This window comes from Pantherophis guttatus, chromosome 1 (genome assembly GCF_059756535.1).
Source record: "Pantherophis guttatus breed Tessera chromosome 1, ASM5975653v1, whole genome shotgun sequence".
Taxonomy (NCBI): Eukaryota; Metazoa; Chordata; class Lepidosauria; order Squamata; family Colubridae; genus Pantherophis; species Pantherophis guttatus.
The window spans coordinates 101,904,727-101,932,434 of NC_142063.1; the positions used below are offsets into that span (position 1 = coordinate 101,904,727).

The 27,708-nt window shown below is 38.4% G+C and overlaps 2 protein-coding genes across 5 annotated transcripts in view; one reads left to right on the forward strand and one right to left on the reverse strand.

Annotated features, from left to right (window-relative positions):
• Positions 1-4,902, reverse strand: part of USH1C (USH1 protein network component harmonin) — a 55,610-nt gene extending 50,708 nt beyond the window's left edge. For 2 of the 4 annotated variants that reach the window (XM_034416959.3, XM_034416958.3), the window contains exon 1: positions 4,555-4,902. In XM_034416959.3, the coding sequence (XP_034272850.1) occupies positions 4,555-4,590 (36 nt within the window). In that variant the 5' untranslated portion in view covers positions 4,591-4,902. Of the gene's footprint in view, positions 1-4,406 lie in introns of all 4 variants that reach the window. The other 2 variants (XM_087879647.1, XM_087879648.1) reach the window with 2 other exon arrangements.
• Positions 4,903-10,566: 5,664 nt separating this feature from the next.
• The window catches only part of OTOG (otogelin), a 93,978-nt gene continuing 76,836 nt past the window's right edge, over positions 10,567-27,708 (forward strand). Inside the window, exons 1-10 of the mRNA XM_034418640.3 lie at positions 10,567-10,660; positions 11,073-11,124; positions 12,673-12,727; positions 17,475-17,565; positions 20,492-20,590; positions 20,916-21,070; positions 21,733-21,851; positions 23,403-23,608; positions 26,241-26,374; positions 27,021-27,127. Coding sequence (XP_034274531.3) covers positions 10,567-10,660; positions 11,073-11,124; positions 12,673-12,727; positions 17,475-17,565; positions 20,492-20,590; positions 20,916-21,070; positions 21,733-21,851; positions 23,403-23,608; positions 26,241-26,374; positions 27,021-27,127 — 1,112 coding nt within the window. The remainder of the gene's footprint in view (positions 10,661-11,072; positions 11,125-12,672; positions 12,728-17,474; positions 17,566-20,491; positions 20,591-20,915; positions 21,071-21,732; positions 21,852-23,402; positions 23,609-26,240; positions 26,375-27,020; positions 27,128-27,708) is intronic.

Genomic DNA, 27,708 nt, shown 5'->3' on the forward strand with positions numbered 1-27,708 from the left:
CTCTGCCATTAATCCCGAAGCCATTACAGTATCCGATTCCCTTACCTGATATTGACTAAATACCTGCATAAATATTTTCAAAAACCGTTTAGGCCATTCACTAATGTAGCCCATGATTGCACATGTAACTATGAAGGACTGGGCCAAAACTAGCTATTCACCGGCTTCTCTGAATGCAACCATCTTCCTGAAGATGTGCAATCAAGTAAATTATTCCGCCCCGCTTTGATATTGTGTCTGAGCTTGCTGTTAAATAGTTATCCTTTCTTCACTCTCTGAAACAGCAGGTTCAATTAACCCCGTGTCAGGTTGCAAGAGTTTCACTCTACTAACTGTTTCTAAAATAAATAAATAAAAACCTGACAGAATGACTTGCTTCTCTGGGCACTTTTCTGAAACCGGGAATTTCCACTGTCTATTCATTTCTATTAACAGTAAAAGTGAATTATTTGCACATTTTGCTGAGAGTTAAGTGGCTATAATATAATTTAAAGCCACTTAAGAGAAGAACATACGAAACTGCTTTATGCTAAATCACAGCATGGGTTCCTGCTCAGTAATGGAAGACAGCTATTACGGTATCACTCCATTGTTTTTTGTGTCCCGGAATGTGGTAAGTTATTTTCCAATATAGCCTCATCTTACAACCATTCATTAAGTGATTCTTCAAAGTTATGGCCCTGAAAAAAGTGATGTACGACCAGTTTTCACACTTATGACTGCTGCAGCATCCCCACGGCCACATGATCAAAATTCAGGCACTTGGCCACTGTCATGTATTTATGACAGCTGTACTGCCCTGGGATCATGTGATCATCATTTGTAACCTTCCCAGCCTGCTTCTGAAAAGCAAAGTCAATGGGGAAAGCCAGATTTGCTTAATGACCTCATTATTCACTTAACAATTGCAGTAATTCACTTAACTATGGCAAAAAGGTTGTCAAATGGGGTAAAATTCACTCAACAACTGTCTTGCTTAGCAATGAAAATTTGGGGTGCAATTGTGGTCATAAGTCGAAGGCTATCAGTATTTGTCTTTTGAGCCAGTTGGCCTGTTTCCATCAGTCTTTTGTTGTTATTGCCCTTATTTTGGTTATCATGGTGTTTTTCACACTGTGAGAACTAACTTTCACATCCAGATTAATGTAGCTTGAATGGGCAGTCTAACAGTCTTTGGTGTAATACATCTTAATTAATATTCATACCTGTTCAGGTCACCTGAAGACCCGAAGGTATGTGGTTATAGCTATAAATACTTGCAATAGCAGCACTCTAAAAAAGCAAATGGATTGCATACAAGAGTATTGTAAGAAAAGTCAACCTAAAGAAAAGTAATCTGCAATGTATACTTACTCTCTAACTGATATTTTTTATTATTTGTCTTGATAGGATGCCAATAAATTATGAACAAATAAATAATTAAGAATCACTTGTCAGTGTTTCATACAGCATATTATGAACAGAACGTTGTCATGAGGAAGACAACACATTCCTATATATTAATAAAATATTTACAAGAGTCTGAACATATTCAGGGTCTTTTGAATATGCAATAGTAAATAGAATATAAATTTACAAGACACATTAGTCTTCCCTATTGCATCATTTTATCTTTCTAAGACATTAAAGAACATAAAATAAAAACATAAACAATGATGATGAATTCCACACTTGGAACTTAAAGTTGTTCCTTTAGAATCATATCAGCCAATAAAGTTTGTTTTAAAAAAGAATCATATCATCTTTTCCATCTATGACCTTAGAGACTACAGTGGCACAAATAATAACAAATAATTATTCAAATAAACTTGTCTAAATTTGTCTAAATATTTAAATTTGTCTAAATTTAAATATAAAATGTAATAACAATATTTAGCCTGAATAATACTAGACTTTTAATTTTTTATATTGAATTCTTTGATTTAAATAAAAAGATTCCTTATAGAGTCAGTTACTGAAAGTATTAATTTTATTTAGTCTTGACAAGTGTTTTAGGTACCTGAATGATAATGCTAATAAAGTAAGATTCTGAACAGATATGGACTGTGTTCATAGAAGAAGTTTAAATAAGCAAATTCGATTTCAGGGTGATGTATGCGTATTATCAGCACAAAAGGTCACAAGTACAAAGTACATGATCATAAATATATTTAACGCACATGGTTGAAATGTGTCTGTTGTTCCGCAGCTAAATGTTAATAGCTCTGAGATACAGACATAATAGTAATTAACTGGTATCTTTGGTAAAGAGCTGCATAAAGCATCTTAACATTTTCTACTTCAACGTACTCTGAAAATTTGGCCTAATACTATACTGGATATATAGTGTAGTGTAATACAGTACAGTACAGTGTAGTAATACTATACTGGATGGGTAGCACAACGGCTCAATGGTTAAGATATTGAATTGAGATTCTCAGCAGTTAAGGTGCAGGTTTGAGACCCAAGTGCCACGCGACGGGGTGAGCTGCCATTCTTGCCCCAGCTTCTGCCAACCTAGCAGTTCAAAGCATGCAAATGCGACTAGATAAATAGGAACCACTACAGTGGGAAGGTAACTATCTATCATCATTCTGGTGACATGACTGCGGAAATATCTTTGGACAGCACTGTCTCAAAGGCCTTGAAACGGAGATAAGCACCATCCTCTATAAGCAGCAAGTTCGCTAAAAGATTTATTTTGATTTTTCCCTCTAGAAATATTTTATGCCTAGGAAAAGGAGGCAATCCATGAAAAGAAATTATGCCATACAACTTGTATTTTAAAATAAACAAGTACGACTTAAAATCATAGCATGGATATCTTCTGAACGTTTTCTAGATGAAAGAAGTACTAAGTATGGCTTGGAGCAGTATTTTTCAAACTTAGCAACTTTATGATACTTGGACATCTTAAGGTTGCCAGCTTTTGAAAACTCCAGCTTAGAGGTTGTATGTGTTCTGCCTAAAAAGTATAGGGGGCCAAAAACTACAGTCCCCCCACTTTTGTTTTTTTGGCGGTGTTGGAATGTGGTAGCTTAAAGAACAAAACAAAAGATCTGCTAATGACATACAAATGTTTTTTGGCATCCATTTTACCATGCAACATTCCTGAGCCTCCCTAAATAGGCTTTAGTCCTACTTACTTAGGGACAATTTTAGCCCTTAGCATGCCCCACAGAGCATGATGTGACCAATGATGGAATTCAAGTAATTTAACAACCGGTTCTCTGCCCTAATGATTTCTTCCAACAACCAGTTTGCCAAACTGCTCACAAAGTTAACAATTGGTTCTCCCAAAGTGGTTCGAACTGGCTGAATCCCACCACTGGATGTGACCCTTCAGCCAATGCAAGAACCACACTCCTATTCTAGACTGCAACCACAACCTTTTTAAGAGGAAAAAGGAAGAAATGTAAAGTTAGCACTTTTACAGTGGAGCTGTTTGAATATTATTCATGATTTGCACATTGCAAAAGAATGTGCATCTGCTTCAGATCAGCTGCATCTGAAACATACTTATTGGAAAAGAAGGCAACTGTAGGCCAACACATCAAAAAGGTAGGCTAGAAAAGCTTCCTTTTTTGGGGGGGGGGACCCTCTTAAGAGGTAGCAAACATACATTAAGTGAACAAAACTGGAAATTTCAATTAGTCACCCCTTCTGCACTCCATCATTCTCCCGCTAAGGAAATCACATACTGTATTTTAAAAAGGCCAATGAATAAATAGAATTTTGTCTTTCACCCACAAAGGCTTTTTTAAAAAAAAAGCATTCAAAGAATGTTTAGACACGTCTGTACGGCAAGCTGTGTTAACTTGCCATTTTTGGCACTCCTTTTCTTATTCTTCTGAGAGAATAAAAAATAAAATGTAATGCCACTAGGCTTTCCGAGTCTTTTGCACGTCGGCAAAGACGTCCTGCTAGGAGACGAGAAGGGAAGAAGAAGAAGAAGAAGAAGAAGAAGAAGAAGAAGAAGAAGAAGAAGAAGAAGAAGAAGAAGAAGAAGAAGAAGAAGAAGAAGAGGAGGAGGAGGAGGAGGAGGAGGAGGAAGAGGAGGAGGAGGAGGAGGAAGAAGAAGAAGGGAAAAGTGAAGTCTTTTCCTTTTGAGCGAAGGTAAGAGGCACCGTTTTTAAAATAAGGATGCCTCCCATAAACTCAACTTTACACTGCCTAAACTAGTTCCCCTACTTCGACAGGTGTATGCAAAGGGGATCCCCAGGTTTGGCTGCACGCGTGGATTTCGCAAAGCCACCCGCGGCACGAGCAGAGGGGGTTTCTCCTCTCTCCTCCCTTCTGAACCCCAATCCCACAAATTTCGCCCCCCCAGGTGGACAGACCCCCCCTCCAGTTCTGCTAAAATAAACTTTCTCTCTCTCCCCCCTTCTCCTCAGCCCCTCCCCCGCCAAGCCCGAGTTAATCGATACCAAGAGTCCAGAGTCCCAGCAAAATGTCTCTTCCTCTTTGCTCCGTCAGCCGCCGCCGCTGTCGCTCCCATCCCGCGCAAGGCCAAACCTTGCAAAAACCCGACACGTCCTCCAACGCTGCGTGGAGCTCCGAGCGCTTCCAGCTCACCTTGTGCCTGAATTCCCGGGCCAGCTTCCTTTCCATGACAAAGGGAGAGCCGATCTTCCCGCGGCGTTTGCTTCGCCCAACCTGCCGCTTGCGGATGCGGTTTCCTCCGGGTTCTGGAGGAGAGATCAATGAGCAAAACTCTGGACCACCGCTAGAGGGCGCGGCATAGCACCGTGAGAAAAGCCGGCGGACGTCAAGGAAGGTCAAGAGGGAAAGGGGGCGTTTCCCTCGTTCATCTCCTCCTCTGTCCTGACTTTCTTTTTCTTCCAAGGGCTGTAACTTCGCTTTAGTTTCCGAGGCTAGAGATCAACAGACAGCAGCCCTTCTCCAGTTTTCCCTGTCGATCTTGTTTAACACCATGGTAACAAGTCTTTTTGCAAGGCTGAATTTCGGCCACAGGTTGATGACGATGATGCCCATCGGAACAGTGACTTGAAGGAAATGTTTACTTTTTACATTAAAAAGCCAGGCAATAAAATTTCGCTGAAACTTTTAAGACGCACAGCGGAAGGGGGGGGTACTCGTATCTGAAAGCAATTTTATTTAGATGGTGAGAGTAGAACGTGCGAAAGGGCAGAGTTTGTCAAAGATTTTGTATGGTGGGGGTGGGGGAGAGACTTGGTGGCAAAATTTTGGTTGCGCTAGTCTAGAGAAAAGAAGGATTGGGGTGACATGATAGCAGTGTTCCAATATTTGAGGCGCTGCCACAAAGAAGGGTTGTTTTTTTTTTTTGTCAAATTATATTCCAAACCAGATGGCAGGACAAGAAACAATGGTTGGAAACTAATCAAAGAGAGAAGCAACCTGGAATTAAGGAGAAACTTTCTAATGGTGAGGACAATCAACCAATGGAACAGCTTGCCTTCAGAAATTGGGGCGCTTCATCACTGGAGGTTTTTAAGATGAGACTGGACAGCCACATGTCTGAAATGGTATAGGCCAGGGTCTCCTGCCAGAGCAGGGGGCTGGACTAGAAGACCTCCAAGGTCCCTTCCAGATTCTATTCTATTCTATTCTATTCTATTCTATTCTATTCTATTCTATTCTATTCTATTCTATTCTATTCTACTCTACTCTACTCTACTCTACTCTACTCTACTCTACTCTACTCTACTCTACTCTAATGTTCTCTACTTCCTCAGCTCTTCCCAAGAATACAACAATCTTCAGTGTAAAGCTGATATTGGCCCCATAGATTTTTTTACCTTATTGTCACATAAGCATCTTGGGTCTTCAGGATTTTTGAAACTCTTGTGATATTCTTTGGGTCTGTAAAAATGTTTCGGAATGATAGGATCTGGAGATAGTCATTGAGACTATTGACTCCAACCCCATGCTCAGTACAGGAAGCCATTCAAAGCATCTGGTGGTTGAACATCTCTGACAGGTGGCATAGTATACAAATCACCACAGCTTCTTCCTCAACTAAATTATTTTTAGTTTACAGTAACTTCACACTGCACAATCAACCAAGTAAGGCAAAAAATAATATTGGCATTCCCACAACATTCTAGAAACAAATTGTACTCCAAAGGCTTCAAATATTTTCAGCCTTCGCAGAAAGCATGCTCTTAGTCCATAAAAGCCAGTGGTATATAATCTTTGAAGAACTGGGCTAGAACTAGTGAGAGAGATCCAGGTTTGACTCTTGACATTGGAATTGATCAGTTAGGTTATACAAAATACTGTGCTAAAATAACATAGGATTGGTTAGTTTGTGAATCAATATCCAGCCATTGTCAATATCCAGCCATTGCCTTCACTGCCATTCAATTTAAAGTTTTAAGCAGGTAACATAGATATCCCCAAATGTTTAAAAAAATTTGGCTGCCCAGAAAGCTGAAAGAGGTCAGTTTGAGACCAATTCAGTTATTAGATTAAATTATATTAAATAAAAGAAAGTGTTAGCTCTATTTGCATGTTTTAAAATAGTATATTTCTTACAATTTATTATTTTGTTAATCTCTTTAGTGGTATTCTGAGTGGGACATATAGAATCTCACTATCTGTAATTTGAGGTAATGTATTCTTATAGCAAACATGTCTGTCTAGATTCACACAGAATGGCAATCTAACCAAAATACTAGCTACCAGATTCTGGGAGTTGAAGTCCACATATCTTAAAGTTGCCAAGTTTGAAAAATATTGCTTTAGTCTATTAGGTGACTCCAGATTGTATGATCAGTTTATAGTTCAGCCTGTTAACCCCCCCCACCTCCCAATAGAATTAATGAAATAAATTATCGCTCAGTTACCCATTGTTTCATTATAGGTATAATGATTAATTGGATTCTGATTTAATATTATATGAACCCAGTCAGCCGAATAAACCACAATTAATAGCTTAGTACCATATGTATACCTAATGTTTTTTTAAAAAGATATAGATGAGACTAAAAAGCCTAAGGAATCATTGTTAATCCTGACTGCTGTTAAAAAGCATAAGAGGATACGGCCTGGTTAATCTTTAGATGAGTGATGATCCAGGAAGTGTCAGAGCTATAGATAAGACTGAAATTGGGGGACAAAAGAAGAAATCTTAGAAATGGCAAACAATTTCTTATTGTCAGGAAAACTACAAGTGTGTGTCCATGATATTACTAGAAATCTGACTTGAAGGAAGAGTTAGATTCTTATGAAAGAGCCCTGGTGGTGCAGTGGTTAAAATGCAGTATTGCAGGCTAATTCTGCTGACTGCCAGCAGTTCAATCCTGACCGGTTCAAGGTTGCCTCAACCTTCCATCCTTCCAAGGCTGGTAAAACGAGGACCCAGATTGTTGGGGGGCAATATGCTGAATCTGTAAATTGCTTAGAGAGGGGCTATAAAGCACTCTGAATTGGTATATAAGTCTAAGTGCTATTGCTACTGCTTATGAAAATTCTTTTGAGATGCTAAATTGCCTTGTAGCTAGACATACCGTGTAGTTAGACATACAATATCAATAATAGTTTATAGTTGGTTTACACATCTACATCATGGCTCATTATGTCACCCAGATCCAGCTGTAGCATTATCATTATCCCTCTTTTTAGGCTTCTGAGTTAAAAAACAACAACCCTGAAACAGTGGCAATATTGGACCAATTTAGCCACATTAGTTCCACACCAGGCCCATTGGGTAAAAAAATGGCTATCTGAAGTCTATGGGAAGTTTTAATGAAACAATAATATCTATACAGCAAGTGGTATCAGCTAACCAGCTTTCTCCAAGGACAGAACAAAATGGTCTAAATGGAGGGAAATCAAAACTAGCCATAATCAGTAACTGGCCTATGAATACTGGCACCAGATTTAATTTAGAGCTTCTTTTGTGTGAATGTGCTCCATCACACTTGATGTCTCAGTTCCCGTTTCAGAGAAGCTATGTATAATTTTAATATGTATTTTTTTACAACTACCGGATCAATGGAAGAAATTAAAATTGTTTCTTTTTCAGGTAACACTTCTATTCCAGAAAACAAAACAAAACAGTGCTTTTCTTATAGTCAGTCTGTGACTTTTTGCTCTCGCTTACCTTGTTGGTTAGCTGTAGCACTTATGTATGTAAAGTAGCTGTTTTTTGTCCCTTCACAGGGACTGAGAGTTTTGACTATTAAGAGAGAATTAGATAATCTAAGATTTGAAAGAAGGTCTTATCCTGAGTATCTTCCAAGGATTGTTTACAGTGTATGAAAACAGTCTAAATTGTTTAATAGTTTGGTTTAATAACAGGCTAGAAAGTGGAAGATGGTGAGTTCTAGTCCTGCCTTAACTATGAAGGTCAGTTGGGTGATTCTGGGTCAGTCACTCTTTCTCAGCCAATTCACCTCACAGGGTTGTTGTTGTTGTGGGAAAAATAGAAGAAAGTGTGTTGGATATGTTCGCCACCCTGAGTTATTTATAAAAATAATAAAGGTGGGAAATAAATAAATAAAATAACGAAAACTGCTGTCTCCTCTAATTATGATTTTCCCATTGGCACATACAACAGAATAAAGTTCTTGCTGAAGATGTCAGTCCCGCTTCATCATTTGTAATGAAATGAACCATTTGTTACAACTGGAAATATAATATACGGGGACTAATTACAAAGAGAGAATGAGATCTTTTAAATTTCTTACTGTTAACAGACTTCCTGGTAACTTAAAAAAAATCCTTTTTATGTGAGACAATTTCTCACCTGACATTGGCAGCTTTTAAAGCTTCTTTTATTTGAGAGTTGAAGGATGAAGTGAGAGAGAGAAAGGATGGCAGATGGCAGAGGGAGGAGAGAGAAAAGGAAAAAGTAGATAAAAGGGCCAAAAAAAGTTAAAAAAGAAAAATTGCAAGAAAGAAAAATGTGATTCAAAGTATTTTTTTCAAATGGATAAGAGGGTTCTGAAATGTCTCAGGATTATACTTTTAAAAAAAACCAAGCTATGGGTGAAAGCTAATATTGACATAGCTTTGAATATTTAGCACATTCAGAACTCTTCAACCAAAACCATTATCTTTTAAACACATTTTAATGAATAATTAATAGTTGCAGCTTCCTTGAAGATAAGCTTTGAATGTGATTGAAAAATTAGGACCTGTTGTAACGATCACAAGGGAAACGAAATATGTTTGCTCAGAATAAATAGAATAGATAATAAATGAAATGAGAACTAGAGAAGTGGAGAAGTGGAGGGATGCTGAATGGAATGTTAGTTCTTTCATTACGTCTAATTTGACATCTAATTTATACAGCTTGGCCTACCTGTTTTTGTATTTAAAAAGTACAAAAAAATATGAAGACTTCTGCTGGCATTGCTACCCTGTGTTTCCATAGTGCTAGGGTCTAGTGAAGCTTAGCTAATTAATTTTAATTAAGCTAATGAATGATTAATGGTTGGCTGAGCTCTTGCAGAAGGAGTGCAAACAGAACTTTGTGATATTTTTTGTAGAGCTGAAGGTTTTTCCCATTTATAAGACCTTCCATTTTGACCTACCTCCTGGGATTTCCTTCTCTTTCTCCTGCCAGCAAAGCTCTGGGCTGCCTTGCCATCATTCCCACAATTATTCCTGTTCCTGTTGCTTCAAGGGTGGCTTTCCTTCATTGCAAAAACAAATGCAATGACAAGGATGACATAATTATTTTTTTATGGGGCTTATTCTGCTTCCCCTTTGAACAACTGGATGAAACACTGGAAGAAAGTGTACAGCAGTGAAGAAAGCAACAGGGCATGGCCAACTCGCTATGGCCAATTCACCATGGCCAACTCGGTGTTGGACAACTCACCATAGTCAACTCATTGCAACTTGCTGCAGCCAACTCACTGTGAGACAACTTGCCAAGGCTAACTGGCAACAGGACAAGAGTTACACTAATATCAAAGAAATGATGGAATAAAATCATTAAAGAAAGGTTGGATAAAATGAAATGTGAATGACAAAAATTAAAACAATTTTTACATTATTTTAAATACTTTAATTGATGAATTGTCCTGCAGCAAGCTGTCCATGGTAAGTGGGCCACAGCACGTTGTCTGGTGATGAGTTGTCCCATTCTGAGGTTTTACTCTGACTCAAGGCACAAAAAAAGGAGAGGTCCTGGCTGTGTTGATGAAACTAATCTGATCAGCAAGTTGATCAAAATATTATTATGATCAAAGACACTTGCAGGCTATTTTCTCAACAGGGTTATCTTCAAATACTCCCACTGAAGGAAGCTGAAGCCACCAATTGATTGCTATTGTGGGAGGGGAAAAAATGAATTCAGTGGGGTTTTGTTAAGCACAAAGCCAAACTGGATGTAGGGCCGGCCACTCTCTCTCAGCCCTAGGAAAGAAACAATGGCAAACCACTTCGAGAGAGGAATGAAAAACAATGCTTCTACTGAATCCAGTTACTGTACTTAACGAAGAGGAGGTAATTTTTTGGTTTTATTTCTCTTCTCCTAACCCTACAAAAGTTTCTCAAGCAGAAATCTCCTTAGTTGACGAGTTCCCATTTGAAGACTAGCATGCTGTCTGCAAATAGGACCGGGAAGGGGCTTCCAAAGAGGGTAAAATTATGCAATTAGTGTGGCGTCCCCAAGCGCCCAGTCTGGCGGTTGCTGCTGCCGTCACCTTCACCCACAAGCGCAGAACAGAAGTTCTGGAAGAAGGTAAAGCGAGGCAGGCAGCGGGCCCGCCCCTCGCCTTCCCCCCGCCCAGTAGCCGGCCGCGCTCCCGGCCGCGGAGACCTTGTCTAGCCGTGGGAAAGGGGACCAAGCGCGCTCCTCCTCCTCCTCCTCCCAGGCTCCAGCAGCCGTTTCTGAAAGCTTCTGGCCGCGACGCCCAGATGGAGCCGCGCTCGGGGCGTCTCAGAGCGCTTCTTCGCGCGTTGCTTCTTCACGGTGGGTTGCAGAAATCGTGGGCTTTCCGGGCAGGCGTGATTTCTGCTCCGAGCGATCTGGGGCGTGGGGGTGATGGGCTAGAAGAACCGGAGGGCCGATTCCCTGGTAGCAGGTAAAGGCACTTTCCTGCCTCCCTGCGAAGGCACTTTCCATTTGGTTCACGTCTATTCTTCTTTTGCAGAGTTGATCTGGCGGGGCGTGGAAGCGCAACTGACCCCGCGTGTAGTTTCAAGGTAAACCGGTATTGTACTCTTTTTTTCCCCCATCTGGCTGACCACTCGCCGTCTGGTCCACCGTCTCTGGACCAGAAGGCACCCTTCTTTGCTACCTTTAAGAGTTGCATTGCAAGAACGCAGTTCCATGGAGGGAAGAGTCTGTGGCATCGTGGCAGTCCTTGTGATGGATAAAATGATACCTGATGAGATTCTCCTCCTGTGCTTTGACCTTTGAATGCTCAGGACAGGCCTGGTCCATGGTGTCTGTGCTGTGGTTGTTCCAGGAATGTGGTTCTCATTTGGAAAGTTTATCAAACCTCTTCATAACTCTGTTAAGACTTTCTACAGGTGTTAGATTATGACTCCAATAATTCTCTGCCGATGCTAGGAATTATGAAAGTTGAGGCTCCAAACATCCTGAGAATACAAGTCAGGGAACATCATTTTGTGTTGTGCTGAAATGTTCAGAGATGTATTTAAGGTAAAAGATAACAGTCAAAATCTATACAAAGGAAGCTATGAACCCACTGCAGAAAATCCATAAAACATTTTCTGCAAGCTTTGAAGTCCAAGGGTGAATATGATTTAATACGGACCACAGTACACTTTTCCTGCAATGCTTGGGGGAAAAGTCCCATTGAATTCTTCATGTCTAAGCAACGATGTAGCCTGGTTCATCTGATTCATGTTGTGTAACTCAATCAATTATATAGAAAACTATATTTACATAAATAGTGACTTAAAATTGCATAAACTAGTCACAGGTTGAACATTTCTAAAGAAATGTGTTCTGATCTATGAAATAAAAAATAGTCTTAAGAGTCACAAGGTTTTAGATATCCAATAATCATAGGCTAATAATATATCATAATTATATGTATATATATTTTGCAGGCTAAGAAAAGGAATTTAAAATAACTGTTTCATTTTAGCATCTTGTAGAATTCCATAGATGAGCCATTGAGCTTGAAAAAATTTTTTGGTGTGCTAAATATTGAAAAATATGGAATGCTTTGGAAATATATGAAAATGTAAGAATATGAATATAAATATAGTTAAATAAAATCATTTTCCTGCAGAAGTAGTTTGGGTAGAAGGATTTTTTTTTATTTCCAAGAAATGGTTTGGTTGTTGGAATATGGGGTACTCAATCTGCCAGGAAAGTTTTCACAAGGTATAAACACAGCATTTCTACCAATAAAATTTAAAATGTATTAAAATATTCAACATCAACTTCAGAAGAGAAGGATACTTTTACTTCCTTTAAAGGTAAATTAAAGTTCCTTAGGTAATCTAAAGAAAAAACAGAATTACTAAAAAGACACTAAAACAAAAAAGGAATTCGTTATTGCTGTTTGTAGCAATCAAAACTCTCAAAGGCAGGGCTTTATTTTCTGCAGCATCAAGAATTAAGGGGCACCCCTTAAATTCCATTTTTTTTGTCTACCGATTCAGTCAGGAGGCCTCAAATTGAGTGGAGGTGCAGCTTTCCTAAGTTCTGCATGAGTAAGAAAGGTGCAGATTACCTCTGCTCAACAAATCCAGCCTTGTTCTTTTCTTCCTTAGGAATGACAGCAGTTCGGTTCCTCAGAAACGAGATCCCAGTGTCCTCAGCGATCAGGTAAGGCATCAACTCTGCAGCTGTTTTTAGAATTTTAAAAGCTGGTGTGATAGAATGAACAATTCCCAGACTAGCTTATCCTGTATATAACTTTACGATCCTATGATTATTTTCCTTCAATCTTTTGACACTGAATTTTTGAACTCCTGATTTGAATATCTTGACTATTTGCATTTTTGGCAGGATTGAGGGAAAAAAAAACTTGAGTTATAGATAGCTTTGCAATTCAAAAAGGGTTTTCTTTCATCAATAGACATATTTGCTAGGAAGTGCCTTGACCTCTGTTCTTTCATTGGAATGGCATGATCGGGTCATTTATACACTCAGCATTAAGCAAAATGCTTCCCCTTTGTATATTTTGAATGAAAGAAATGTATTAAAATATATGAATATATCATGTAACTGATTTAACAGATTCAAGAAAAAATGAGTATGTCAATTTAGAAGCAATTATTACCACATATATTTAATAATACATCATACTTAAAATGTATTTTTCTTCAAAAGTCTAGCTGTTCTGAAATTAATAAAAAAAATACAAAGAATAAGTAGGTTTGAATTTTTGGTCCATTTTATAAATTTACAATTATAACAATGAATTAGATTCTATAAACTTCATTTTATAACATTTATAACAAAATGTATAATATGAATCACATGGTAATCATTCTTTTAATCACATATACAATAATTCAAAGCATATGGCCTTAGGTGCTTTTCTTGCTTCGCCAGACTTTGATTATTAAATTTTAAAATGGAATAAAATATCATCAGTTTTATTACAAGCAAGGAAACAAGAATAAGAAAATAAACATCCGGATAAGTTATTGGAAATGATCCAGTATTATAATTTAATGGTTTGTCTAAAAATAATCACTAAAATATATCTCATGTTTTTAATTGAGAGAAGGCTTGTTTAGCATTTAGGCCTCATTCATAAGTTTAGGAGTGGTATTTGACAATAGACAATATATATTTGCTTTCTTTCCTTTAATTCCCAGTTAGTGAATACTTATTAAACCAAATTCCTAATAGTTTGACTACATTTAATAAAAGTGCATTTATTACTTAATGTACAGTATTTCTACATTGCTTCCCCTGCTATTGAATTTTGCAGATGTTTACAATAAAAATAAAACAATTAAAATACATTGTTTTAATTTATTGTACTTTATTACAATATTATTAGTTTAAATATATTCATTGAAAGTAAGAAGAAACAAAACAAAACAAAGCTAAACTAAAATATTCATTAATAACATTTGCATAAATAAATAAATAAATGAATAAATAAATAAATAAATAAATAAATAATTTTATTTCTATACCGCCCTTCTCCCAAAGGACTCAGGGCGGTGTACAGCCTATTAAAAAACACAAAGACAGACAAAAACCTATTCAACTTTTTATTTTGTATAGCCTATTTAACTCCTCTGAATTCATATTCTGTCTTTTGTTTCTCTCCAATTTTTTTGTTACTGAAAAGTTCAGTAGACAGAAAAAATATTATACAAAATACACACAGGAAATTAAATTGACTATAATTTTTTAAAAAAAGAGTCCAAGAACTGGAAGTAGCTTCTTTTGTTGCCTTATCTTCAGGCTATTGATCTTAATTAAATCGCTCAGAATATATGTAAAATATTTGACAGGTATTAAAGAAATGTTCTGAATATTATTAAAGCCAAGTTACTGCGATTAAATTTCTACGAACATTAACAGTAATGAATAATCCTTTGAATATTTCAGAAAGGTAGGAAATCTCAGATAAATATGTAACCAATAAGGGCTGAATTGACTATAGGGTTAGTCAGTAACTCAATATCACAACCTTCCCACTCCATTATTCCAGTTATTGCTAGTTTTTTTCATTATGCTCACAGGTACTGATTTGTAGAACATCACGAATAAAACAATGCAAGAATATTCATACATAGCTTGCTCAGTGATAATCTTGCAGGGACATATTTAGACTTCTTTTAGGAGAACATTTCCTGACTAGATCAGTGGACATCCTTCACAATTAAGAGGAACCACATTAGGGAAGCTTCCAAAGGACACTGCAGAAATCATAATGGAATGTAACACATTCATGTTTGAGTTACGGCACTGCACCTCTATTTGTATACCTGGCTAAAATTAGTCATGGCAAGGCCAGATAAAAGACACTACCTTAGATTCAGATTGATACTATCACACTATAGAGCAGTTCCTCACTCATCCCGAATAAGTCAGAAGAGTGTTGCAAACATAATGGTTCTAAAATGGGCATATACATCCTTTTTGTCCATTCTTTCTTTGGCAGTGATGATGACTGATCCACTTTCTCCTGTGTTAATAGACCAGATCTGTTAGGGAGTATTTCAGCAGCTTCACCCTTTCATATCTTTGTATTAATGTCAACCCTCTGAGGTAAAGCAGACAGGAAACAGGACTAGATAAATTAATTCTACTTTATTGTAAGGCTACAATAACATCATCTTGCAAGTCCGAAAGTACAGACTTCCTGCTGCCACTTTTAATTGCTTGATCCATTAGGGCAGTTCTGTTCAAAACATCTTTCTCTGACCCTTAAGCCACTGGGCGTTGGCTTCTCTTGCCTGATTGTCTATGAGGCAGCTTCTCTTCCCCTCATTCCCCAAAGCCATCCACATATTCAATATCAGTTGGTCTTCTCGTGATTCTTTCACTCTCATTGCATTAAGTACAGCTTACATGCTGGTAGCAGCATCCATTCCATATGGGTAAGGACTTGTACTGTCATAGTCAGTTTCTTCTGGACCTGAGCCTGAGAAAAAGTCCCTCTTTCTTCTACGAGCTTCATGTGAGGATATGGAGTGGGGACAATGTTGCAGCAGAGATTGATAACCAGAAGTTGAATTCTGTCCACTTTCAATCTCTCTAGAAAAAAAAAATCAGAGATTGCCCACAGCTGCAGACAGCTGCTCCTCAGGAATCAAGATTTATGCAGTCAACTCATGGCTGAAAGTACCATCAAGCTCACAGTCATTAAGATAATCTATATTGACATAAAGCAGAGCCTTATTTCTTAATAACTTTTGGAACTGCACTTTAATTACTTCTTTTAACTATTATGAATTTTCAGATTGGCCAGTTTTGTAACATTCACTGGGTGAGCTTCTTTCTATCATTGAAGTAAGAAGTTTTTAAGTACAAGATTAGGGACTTTAAAAATAAAATGGGATTAGAATAAAGAGCAGCATGGTGCTTAGAATTTTTGTTTCAGAAAGCTATAAATGGATTAAGAATCTAGAGGGATTTGAAATAATTTTGAAATTAATGATAAGAACATGATAAGATGATATTCCTATGTGTGGACACTAGAGGGAACCAGAAAGAGCTAAAGATTAATTAATTAAAGGAGAAGAAAACTTAAATTTGACTTCTGAATATAAAATTAAGCGAAATACTTTAACTTTGGATGAATTCAAGGATATTTGGAAGCACTGGACTAAGACGTTAATCTTAAAATTGTCTGCTATTGTAGATAAACCAGATTTAAAAGAGGTTATAGAAGACAAACAAGTTTTACAGGACAAGACTGAGACTGAGGCTGAATGTGAATTTAAAAATAACAACTTGTAAGAATGATATGGAAAAAGATGCTACACTGGACATACAAATGAAATTCACCCATGTCTTAATAATCAAAAGGAATATACAAATAACTACAATAAATAACAAGAGCCGTGGTGGCACAGTGGTTAGAGTGCAGTACTGCAGGTTACTTCTTCTGCTGCCTGCCGGCTGCCTGCAATTTGGCAGTTCGAATCTCACCAGGCTCAAGGTTGACTCAGCCTTCCATCCTTCCGAGGTGGGTAAAATGAGGACCCAGATTGTTGGGCGCAATATGCTGATTCTATAAACCGCTTAGAGAGGGCCGTAAAGCACTGTGAAGCAGTATATAAGTCTAATTGCAATTGCAATTGCGACAATCAGTAGAGTGATTTGGATAATTTTCTGACTTTGGATTTACAAAAGAGGATGGTTAAAGTTTGAAGGATTTCTGGGAAGAAATAAAGAGAAAGTGCAAATAAATTCTGGGATATTATTTTAAAGGAATTAAAGATCAGGAGTGTTAAAATCCAAGGGAAGGAATAGAAAGTTGTCTGATTGATCAAGGACAAAATACATACAGCATGTTGCTATTTCTGGCAACCTTTAATGAAGTTTACAAACCAGGACCAAATCGTCAGACCAGAATTTCTGTTGCTAACCGCTGTGACCATTAAGTGGGTTGTGCCCAATTTTATGACTATTTTTGTCACAGTCATTAAACAAATCACCACGGTTGTATCTTTTTGCAAGGCCAGGTTAGACTAGGGGATGCAAGAAGGATTCCTATTACTAAAATAAATAAATAAATAAATCCACAAACCCCCCAATTTTTGAAATTTTCAAAAAAATTTGAAACTGAGTGGCACCAAACAGATTCTAATGCATATAAATCCAATTAGGAGGGGATAAGAGTGAGGAAGTAACTCCAGTGACATAAATGGCACCATGATTGTGCAACTACAGTAAATACGTCCTGTAAGGGTTCAATAAAACATATTTTTGAGGACTTAAGATTGTGCATTGTACTATACTGCAATATTTTAATTTGCAACAAAATAATATTGTATCACAGCTTTCTTAATCACTGTACATTTTTCTAATACATTTACATGTTTGAATAATTGACAATTATAGGTTATTTCAAATTAATAGATTTTTTTTATTGCAGGTATCTGGATTTTCATTTTATAGTTCTTCCTCTACCACAGTATCTTCATACAGGGAAAGAAGATTCCGTAACATATTCTGTGATTCATCAAGTAAGCTTCCCAAACTATTTGTAAATTTTTAAAATCATTATGATGAACCTTATTGCAATAAATTAAATCTAATTTCCTTACCAAAAATTGTTTGAACATTTTCCAAAGTTGAACTTGCAAGGCACAACATTCAGCAGCAAAAGGGCTGATAGGGCTATGCCATCCTTGTAGAATAACATAAATTTTGATGCCTTACCAGTAGGCTTCCTGACTTAATTTGAAGTGTTGATTATTACCTACATTATAAAACATTTCATCAATTTGTTTGTCGATGGCCTGTTGAAGTTCTTCAGCGCTTTCTGAGGTTTATAGAATGTATATCAGGTAACACATTTTTTCAGTGGTGGCCCCCAGCTTATGTGGGCATTTGTGGATGGCCTGTTGTGAGTCCCCAGCTCTTCCTGAGGTTCATGAAGAATGACCTTTTCATTGGTGGCTCTCAACTTATGAAAGAAGAATTATAAATGCACCAATGCATTGTAGAAGCAAGATAAATTGATACTATTACAGCAAGTTTATTATTTTGACTATATTTAGATATTTAAAACCATTGTTCATTATCCTGAGTCTACAGCACAGGTATCAAACTCACCGCATCATGTTGATGTCACATGATGTAACACAACATTTTTTGCCTTCGTGGAGATGGGGTGGGTGTCGCCTGTGCATGACGCATCTGGCCAGCGGGCCGCCAGTTTGGCACCCCTTGTCTATAGGGTTTGAGGAGGTCTATAAATATTGTTAAAAAAGGATATAAATAAAGAATTGCAGAACTAGCGTAATATCTCCAAATGATTATTGTGATTAAGTTGAGTAGACTGCCAGTTTACTTATAATTAAGGGGAAAATATACTGGATTTTAAATAGAATCTTCCATCAAGTTATTTAATTGGCCATAATGTTTCATTTCCAAAGATGAAATAAATAATGGTATATTTTAATTTATGTATTAGTCTTTGACCATGAGGATATAGTACTTTTTTTTTTTCAAATGCTGTTTATTTCTTTACAAAAAAGGGAGGTTCTCAGCTTGCAAAGAATAATACCCTGTAATCTGATTCCTTTCATATTTCTTAGCTAAAAGAATTCTCCCCTTCAAATCTGGGAAGTGCAGGATCTTGGCAAGCACTAAGAATGTATATAAATGGCTTGTATGAAGCTAAGTAAAGCTACCTCAAATAGAAAAAAGGGTGAAAAAAGAGCTCTTTTATTTCCTGAAGAAGCCTATCCATTTTTATTTTGTTTAGAATTACAAAAACTATGTCGTATGATGTTATGCCCACAATAGCAGAAGAGGAGATTTTGCTCCTGTTGCTTTATAAAAATAATAATTGTATACCAGAGGGAGGAAAAGTGGAAGGGAAGAAAATTTTTATAAAAGCCCAAAGATGAAAAGGAAGGGGGGAAAGTGTGGTGAGAGGTATATAAAGACCTTCAAGGTAATGGAATGCATGGATAACCTGGAGGAAAGGGAAGAGGAGATGCTGCCTAGGAAACCATCAGACAAAAGAGGCAGGAACTTGCAATTGTTTAATAGTCAAAGAAAGAAACTTAGGAAGGAGCTAATGGGTCTAGCAGTTTAAAGTGGTGGGTGGGAACTTTGTATTTTCAGATTTGAAGGATTCTGTTATTGTAGCCTTATAGCCGTGGTGGGTATTCAGCCGGTTTGCACAAGTTCTAGTGAACCGGTAGTAAAAAAAATGCTACTGGTTCATCCGAACTGATATTTCTGACAATCACCTGTGCCGCGCGATTTATGTTCGCTAGGAAGCAGGAAATCCTGCTTTCTAGCGAATCTAAATTGCACGGCACAGCTGTTCCCACCCCTTGCTGTTCTACTTACCTTAAGCCTCCTTTTTCCACGCTGCAAGGTAACATCTGTGGTGTGCATGCATGCGCAGCGCGTCTTTGGAGCGCACCGTGCATGCGCTTATACAATGTGCACATGCAGTGTGCATTTGGCGCGCATGTGCGTGTAGTAAACCAGTGGCAAACCTCAGAGAATTTCACCACTGCCTTATAGTAAAGTAGACTTAGCTCATCTATTCATGTTTCCAGTCTTTACCTGGAAAGGCTGACGTTCAGTCTAGCTGGAGACCTCTAGCTGGAGGAATTATTTAATCAAGAATACTATTTCTATTAAAATTCTGCACAGCTGACATCGTAAGCTAGGCTCTTGCAGAAACAGGTGTTGAGTCAAAACAGGGAACAAAAACATTAATAAAACATTACAAGAAAAAATGATATAGAAAATAGCCTGTAATTGAACTATTGAACTGCTGTATAGTAAATGGCCTTGACAATTGCTGAATGTTATTTTTATTTGGTTATGGAATTTAGCAGGTGTTTAATTAATGGGACCTGACCGTTCCCAAGAACACAGAATTAGGAATCTCAGTTTTATTAACTCGATCACATCAAGTGTTCAAAGAACTGTGTCTCATCTAAATCAATAGTAGGTCAATAAATGGAGGTCAGTTGAAATAATTCTGGGAATGCCTTCAATGTAATTTGATCTAATATAATTTCTACTTTGATGGAATATTGCTGCAATGTCTAACGTTTATCCAAAGTACACTGATTTAAAGTCATTAAGCTCTCTTAATGTCTGTGGAGATTCTCAGTCATCCAGGTCAGTTGTCTTCTTCAGCTCTTGAATGAGAAGCAAAACGTCTTCAAAGAAAAAAACAGAAAGTCCAGTTGCCTCTTGAAAAAGCACCTGTGGGAAAAGCCTTCTTAATGTATATTCAGTAATCATTGTCATATAGCATAAAATACCATAAAGTATAATTATTAGCTGAGAAGATTTCTAACATTAGTTGAAAAGGTATGGTACATTCTAATGATCTGTTTTCATGTAACTACCCAGTTAGAATATATGTAACTTGTAACAAAATTATTGTATGTTATTTTTTTTAAAAAATAGATTTAGGTTTATTTGCATGCTTCAATGGAGGTGAATGTGTACACTGGAAAATGTGCAACTGTAGTCGATATAACGCAACTGGATCAAGATGTCAGATAGGTAAGGAGACAATATCATTTTATGTTACCAGTTTTACCTAGAATGGTCTAAGATGCAGAAATATCCTTTAACATGATTGATAGACTTATTCTCAGAATCAACACAATTCCCCCAAAGGCACAAATCTGTAGTTTGTAGCTTTCAGGTCATATTCTGAAGAAGAAATAGAATTTCAACAACCATAAGTGCTACATATCACGATGCATATTGTGAAAAGAAATATTTTCCCCCGTCTGGCTATATGTTTACAGTCATCACTTTCTTGAATCCAAGTTAAGCCAAGAGTAGTATTGGTTCTGAATGATTCTTTCCCTCTTTGCTATAGTACATAACATGGGAACAGAACGAGACAACATTTGTCGAACATGGGGACAATATCATTATGAAACCTTTGATGGACTTTACTATTTTTTCTCTGGGAAATCTACATATGTTCTTGTCAGGCAGAATGAATTAGATGAACAGAGTTTTTCCATACAAGTAAGTGAAAATAAGAATGAAGGGGTATTGTGTAGTAAAGTTGTTTTCCTCGACTCTGGGCTTTATGAATTAACTAGTTAATCTAGTAGTTGGGTTACTTGCATAATATGACACTTCTGACACGATCTGTTTCAGAGAATGTCAAAAGGAATAGGGGTGTATGATGGATGATTCTGTTTTTTTCTATTGCTGCTTGATTGAGATTTCATGAACCCATATGAAATGCTTTTCTGTGCATGAGGGTGAAAAAAGTTGATATCTCTTACTCTTATAATTCCTTATGCATCATGATTTGTGGTCATGAAAATCTTTCTAAGTTTGGCAGAGATTTGGGAGCAGGTTCAATTGGAGATTAATTAAACATGTTTCATGCAAGTGTTGAAGGCTGCAGAGATCCCAGCTTAATAGAGTTCCAAAGGATCTTGACTGAACCTAAATGTTCCAAGCTTCACTTGTATGTACTGTTTTGTATTTGGGGGAATAGAGTTGTTACCAAATGTGGTATCAAGCTAATAATCAATTCAGCAATAATTAAGATACAGGCACTGAGCTAATGTTTATAATTTCAATGTTATTTAGGATCCTGTATCTGAAGTTGTATGCAAATTGTAATCTAATTTTTCTTAAAATTATTCTCTCACTTGTTTGTTTGTTTTTTGCAGATCCATAATGATCCAGAATGCAGTTTTTTTCCATATTCCTGTAAACGATCTGTTAGCTTATATTTTTCTGGAGAAGAAGAAATCAGATTAAGTAGTGAGGTTACTTACAAAGGCGTTGGGTGAGTTAAACAAATGTACCTGTATGTTCTCATGTTCCTTGGAATTTTTACCTACACTATTATTTTAACATTGCACTATGCAAAGAATACATTAAGTATTCTTTGCAGTTTCTAAATATAGACCAGTTTCATTCTTCTGGACAATATATAGTGAATACTTTATAATTCATTATGCAATTGAGATCAATATTTTTTTAAAATAAAAAAAAACATCCTATAACTTTCTGCTGATTATCAGGTGTTTCTGGAATCACAAGGATATTTTCACCTGATCTGTTAAAAGCTACACAGCTGACCAATTTAAGAAAGGGTTTCAGAAAGGCACCTTTAATGCCAACGGGGGATAAAAACAATTTAGAAAAGTGTAAATTTATATTTCCAAGCAGACTGTAGCATTTGCAACACGGTCTCTGAAATATTTCCATTCCATTTCCATTCTATGGGCCCCAGGCATATCTCTGGCCCATGCTGCCTTTTCTCACACCAACTGCTTATGTTGTGGCTCCAACCCCCGAGCCTATCTTATCGGAGGAAGAAGGCTCCGAACATGAAGGAGAGGAGCCGGCCAGGCCTCCCTCTCCAGCCCCTCCTCTCTGGCAATGCCTCAGGTGTCTGCCGAGGGAGAGGAGATTGACCAGGAGCCAGGTGTCTCCGATGACAGCGATGAGGGTAATAAGTCGTTCCTGGATTCATGCCAACAAAGGCGAGATAAACGTTTGCAGCAGATGAGGAGGCGTGCCAGGGATTAAGCTGAGTCACTGGACCACACCCCACAGGCTATATAAGAGAGTGTGGTGGCCATTTAGACTCTGTGACGGACAAAGCTAACTTCTGGCTAGTCACTTTGTACAACCCTGAATCTGCTGAAGGTTTCATGTTTGAGCTGGACTGTTTTGAAAACTGTGTGTATTCGTTGGTGTTATCTGGTGGAGGAACACTCCCTCTTCTTGTAGTAAAGCACTTGGCAGACGGTTCTCGTATTGCTGCCAAGTTCCTGATAACGAACCTTGTGTGTGCCGAGTACTTCTTTAACCCCCGGCTGGCTGTTTGTGTGTGTGTGGGGACGGGGACAGAACAGCTTACTTTCCATACTTTTTCACAAAGTCCTATTTCTCACAAGAACATAGCTTTTCAAAACCAGTTAAGATTGTTCTCTAAGCCATGTTAAGAATATTGTTTCTAACAAATTCATCACAAAATGTTGTCTTTATTCTCCCTTAATAGGAACATGACCCAATAATAAGATCTGTACAGTTGAAGGCAGTAATTTTGTTTGATTTTCATTGGCTATTATCAGGGGTGGGTTCTACTTACCTTTACTACCGGTTCACAATGGGGCTGCATGTGCAGAAGCTTCCTGATGACATTGGAGTCGGTGGGCCGAGCCTCCCGGTGGTTTTACTACTGGTTTTTGTGAACCAGTCCGAACCAGGGGGCAACCCACCACTGGCTATTATAAAACTACAAAGCTGAAAATGGGACTTACTTTAGTAGCATTTGAAAAGAAAACTATGTTCCTTTCTTTATGGTGATGTTTGTTCTTTTTCCTAGAATACAATTACCGTATACCATAGGAAAATTACATATTCAAAAAGTAGCTGGATATGTCATTGTTAGACATCAGTATGCATTCTCTTTAGCTTGGGATGGAGTATCTGCTGTTTATATTAAGATGGCGCCTGATTACTTGGGCAAAACTCATGGACTGTGTGGTAATAACAATGCCATTCTGCAAGATGAGCTTTCCACAAGTTACGGTGAGTATTTACTTGAATTCTAATGTTTGCTTTCAGTATATACTTATGTTATGTGTCCTTTATAAATATATCCAAGGAAATGAAATGTAAATAAAATACAGATTAGAATTAATAAATGGTTTAAGTGAAATCCAAACATTTAAGGATAATTTTACTTTGGGCAGCTCGGTATGAGATATTCTACTATAAAACTGAACGTAGGAAAAAAAAGATATATCTATAAGATTGTTCTAGTTTTATATGCATGGAATATTTAAGATACACGAACATTAGAACTAAACTGTTTTTAGGAGTTAAGTAAAGGCAATATTGTAAACATCAAGATATTTTTGAGTTGACTAGCCTGACCTATTTTGGGTCATAAATACAGATTTCATTATATGGAAGAATGGATGGGAACTGGAAGGTCAGGGCTCTTGTAATTAGTCAAATAAGGGAGAAAAATCATACCCTCTATTATACTCAAAAAAATTTCCTTCCAAAGTATATGCAGAAAATTTCTCATGCCACCCTTCCCTGCAGCCTGTCCAGGCAAATTGCTTGTGTTATGGGATCACAAGTAATATTGTATGTCCTACACATTATGCATTTTCTATGTATTTGCATGTATATACTTTGTTGATTAGAGGCTCATCCCATGATTGTTAAATGCCCACACAATATGGTTGAAAATCTCTAGAGCGGACTAATGCAAAAAGAAATTTTAAAATCCATACAAGAAAATCATAAACACCAACATTATTCTCAGTGAAAATTTCCAGTGTATGTTACAATACTGTTCTATCAATAGCTGTGAAAGCATTTGAACTGGCTTCACTGCACCTGATTAGTATACTGTATGTACAATGATTCCATTAGAAAGCAGAGTGTTAATGGTTAGATGGCTGAAGATCAGTGGTGGGTTGCTATCGGTTCGGCCCGGTTCTACCGAATAGGTAGTAACTTTAGGAAGTAGTTTTCTTCAAACCGGTAGTAATAGCAGCCAGGCCACGCCCCCGAACTGGTTCCCCGGTCACTGCTTGCTCGCCCACCTGAAGCTGACCGGAGCAAAGAAGCCTCTCAGTCGCCTGGCCTAAATGTCCTTTAGCTGGTGAGAAGAAAGTTGCGCATGCACGAAGATGGTGGCAGCGACCGGAGGTTTTTCCAGTGTTGTGTGCCAGTGGCTGGGTGGAAAAGAAGCCTCTCGGCTTCCAAGTTCAGCAGCAGGCTCAGTCCCTTCACACAGGGTCACTTTTCTCCGTGCCCAAGAAAGATCAAAAGGAGCGGAGTAGCCTTTAATGACAAAGTCATCTAGACGAGGTAAAAGAAAACAAACCACTGAGGGAAGGAGCCCACCGAAGCTGCTGGTGTTGCAGCCGCCCCCCTCCCCACAGCTTGGAGCTCCAAGTGAAAGAGGTCCTCAGTTTTTGCAAAGAAACGGTAGCTCTGGGTGCACCACGCCTGCTTCTTTCTCTTTGAGAGCCACTTTGCAAACAAGGTGCAAAGCTGCTCTCAAAGAGAACGAAGCCGGAGTGGCGCACCCAGAGCTGCCGCTTCTTCACAACAGCCGAAGATGGAAGAGTTCGCTCAGGAGCGACACCAGCAAGGAAGGTGGCTGGGTCAGAGGGAGGCATAGCCCAAACTCTCTGGGATGCATAAACAAATGTGGGGAGGTGAACGGGAGCGGACTTGGCCCTCCACATGTTGCACCCCCTCCCAGCCTTCGCCCGCGCCTTTGTGCCACCAGCATCTCCCGAACCCGCCGCCGTTGGAGCCGCAATAGGGACTGGGGCAGCCCAGTAGCAGCCATGAACCGTGCTTTCCTCTAAGCGCTGTGGGCGGCAGAGGGAAACAGGTGCCTCTCTCTGTGAGACTTGGAGGAAAGTGCAGCTCATGGCTGCTAAAGCACCTCAATCAGCTACAGCCCAGACAAGCTGAGGAACTGTGGGGAGCCTCCCGTATGTTGCACCCCCCTCCCAGCCTTCTCCCGCGCCTCCGTGCTGCCAGCGTCTCCCGAAGCCACCGCTGTTGGAGCCGTGACAGGGATGGGGGAGCCTAGTAAGCTGGGTGCCTGAAAATGGTGCGGAGGCATGGGGGGGAAGGCTGGGAGGGGGTGCAACATGCGGGAGGCTCCCCACAGTTCCTTGGCTCGTCTGGGCTGCAGCTGAGTCTGCTGCCCTGAGCTGGCGGAGTGGGTTGCTCTGGCTGCAACCACGAGGAAGACCCATCAGAGGTGAGAAGGGGCACTTTTCAGCCAGGAAGGGCAACGGAGGAAAAACGAGATGACCACCGGCACCCCACGCGTCCCAACCTGGATATGGGGCTGGAGTGTCAAAAAAAAGTTTCAAAAAGTCCCAAATTTTTTTGCCACCTTTTCAGTGGGTGTGGCTTGGGGGAGGTCATGTGACTGAGTGCATGAGTGACGTCACGTTGGCCATGCCCAATCAGTCACGCCCCCCCACCTAGCCACACCCACCGAACCGGTAGTAAAAATTTTTAGAACCCAGCACTGATGAAGATTGATTCATTTCAGAACTAATTAGGACTAATTTAACATTACTTGAGAAATTAGATGGAAATTGTGAAAAAAAACAATGATAATAAAGCGAACTTCCTGCCTTCATGCAATACATTGTGTATTTCCACTCCCTAGGAAAAAATACAGAAGACATTGAAGAATTTGTGGAAAGCTGGAGAGAAAATCCTCCCCAGGAGAACATCCGTTCCTGGGGCACATCATTTAGCTATGAACCACCCTGTTTGACTCGAACTGATCCATTTTTGCAGGTAGGTATTCAACACACCACACAAACTAAATGTGAAACGTTTTGGTCTATTCAGCCATAACCATTGCCCTTTTCGTATATAAGTCTGCCGTACTGACTTATATTTTTTGTTTCATAGTTGACTTAGTGTTGAGAAACCCTGTGGTCTAGAAGACTATATAAATGCTGAAAGTGTCATAGGAGCCATCAGTGAAGTATGGTGAAGTGGTTATTGGATTTTGACAAAGACCCAAGTTTTAGACTATGTTCAGCAGATTGATGGCATGAGGGGAAAAAATGTTTCTGTGTCTAGTAGTTTTGGCATGCTGTCCCGAGGGGAGGAGTTGGAACAGTTTATATCCAGGATGTGAGGGATCTATAGCTATTTTCTCAGCCATCTTTCTGGCTTGTGCAATGTACAGGTCTTCTATAGAAAACAGGCTGTTGCAATTGTTCGTTCTGCAGTCTTAACTGTCCGTTGGAGTCAGTACCTGTCCTGTTTGGTTGCGATATCAAACCAGACAGTTACAGAGGTACAAACGATAGGCTCAGTAATTCCTCTGTAAAACTGTATCAACAGCTCCCAGGGCAGTCTGAACTTCCCGAGTTGCTTTTTATTTTGGTATTGTTTAAAACAACTTTTCTCTATTTCCCCCCCCTCTTTTCAGAGGACATACATATTATGCAGTGTATTGCTCTGGTCCCCATTTAAAGAATGTCATGAATTTGTGAGCCCGTTTCCTTTCATGGCCAGTTGCACGAATGATTTATGCATGTAAGTATCTATTTTTTGAAGTCCAGAGTTAGGATTGGGTAGCTAAGATCCAAAAAAGCTCATGAATGCACATGGGTCTATTTCTTATATTATTATCTCCAATTCTTACACTATCTCACACATCATTATGATCTCTAGAAGCAAGTTCTCAACAAGTTCAAGATGACATAGTATGTATACATTAGCAGGATTCATCTTGGCCAAGTATTTAATTCCCACCTGGTTCTTTTCCAGTTGTTGTAGAGTGGTATTCATTTGTACATTGAGTGAAAATGGAACAAATTGATACAATTGTTGCTCTAAATTTATGTATTTTGAATTCTTGTTATCTGATTACATACTGATTTAAAATTAAATCATGGTTTAGTTCTATAATAATGAGCTTAAGCTTCCAAAAGTAGTTGGTACTCACACCTTTGTCTCTAAGTTTTATTTCAGACCAGATCTGACATTTCTGTTTTAAATTACCTGCAGTTTAGTGTGCCATTTTGAACTGTGAATTTAGATTAATCTATTTTAATTTTATTTTTTTAAAGCCACATGCAGGGGGCTGTGGCTCAGTAGTTAAAGATGCTGAGCTT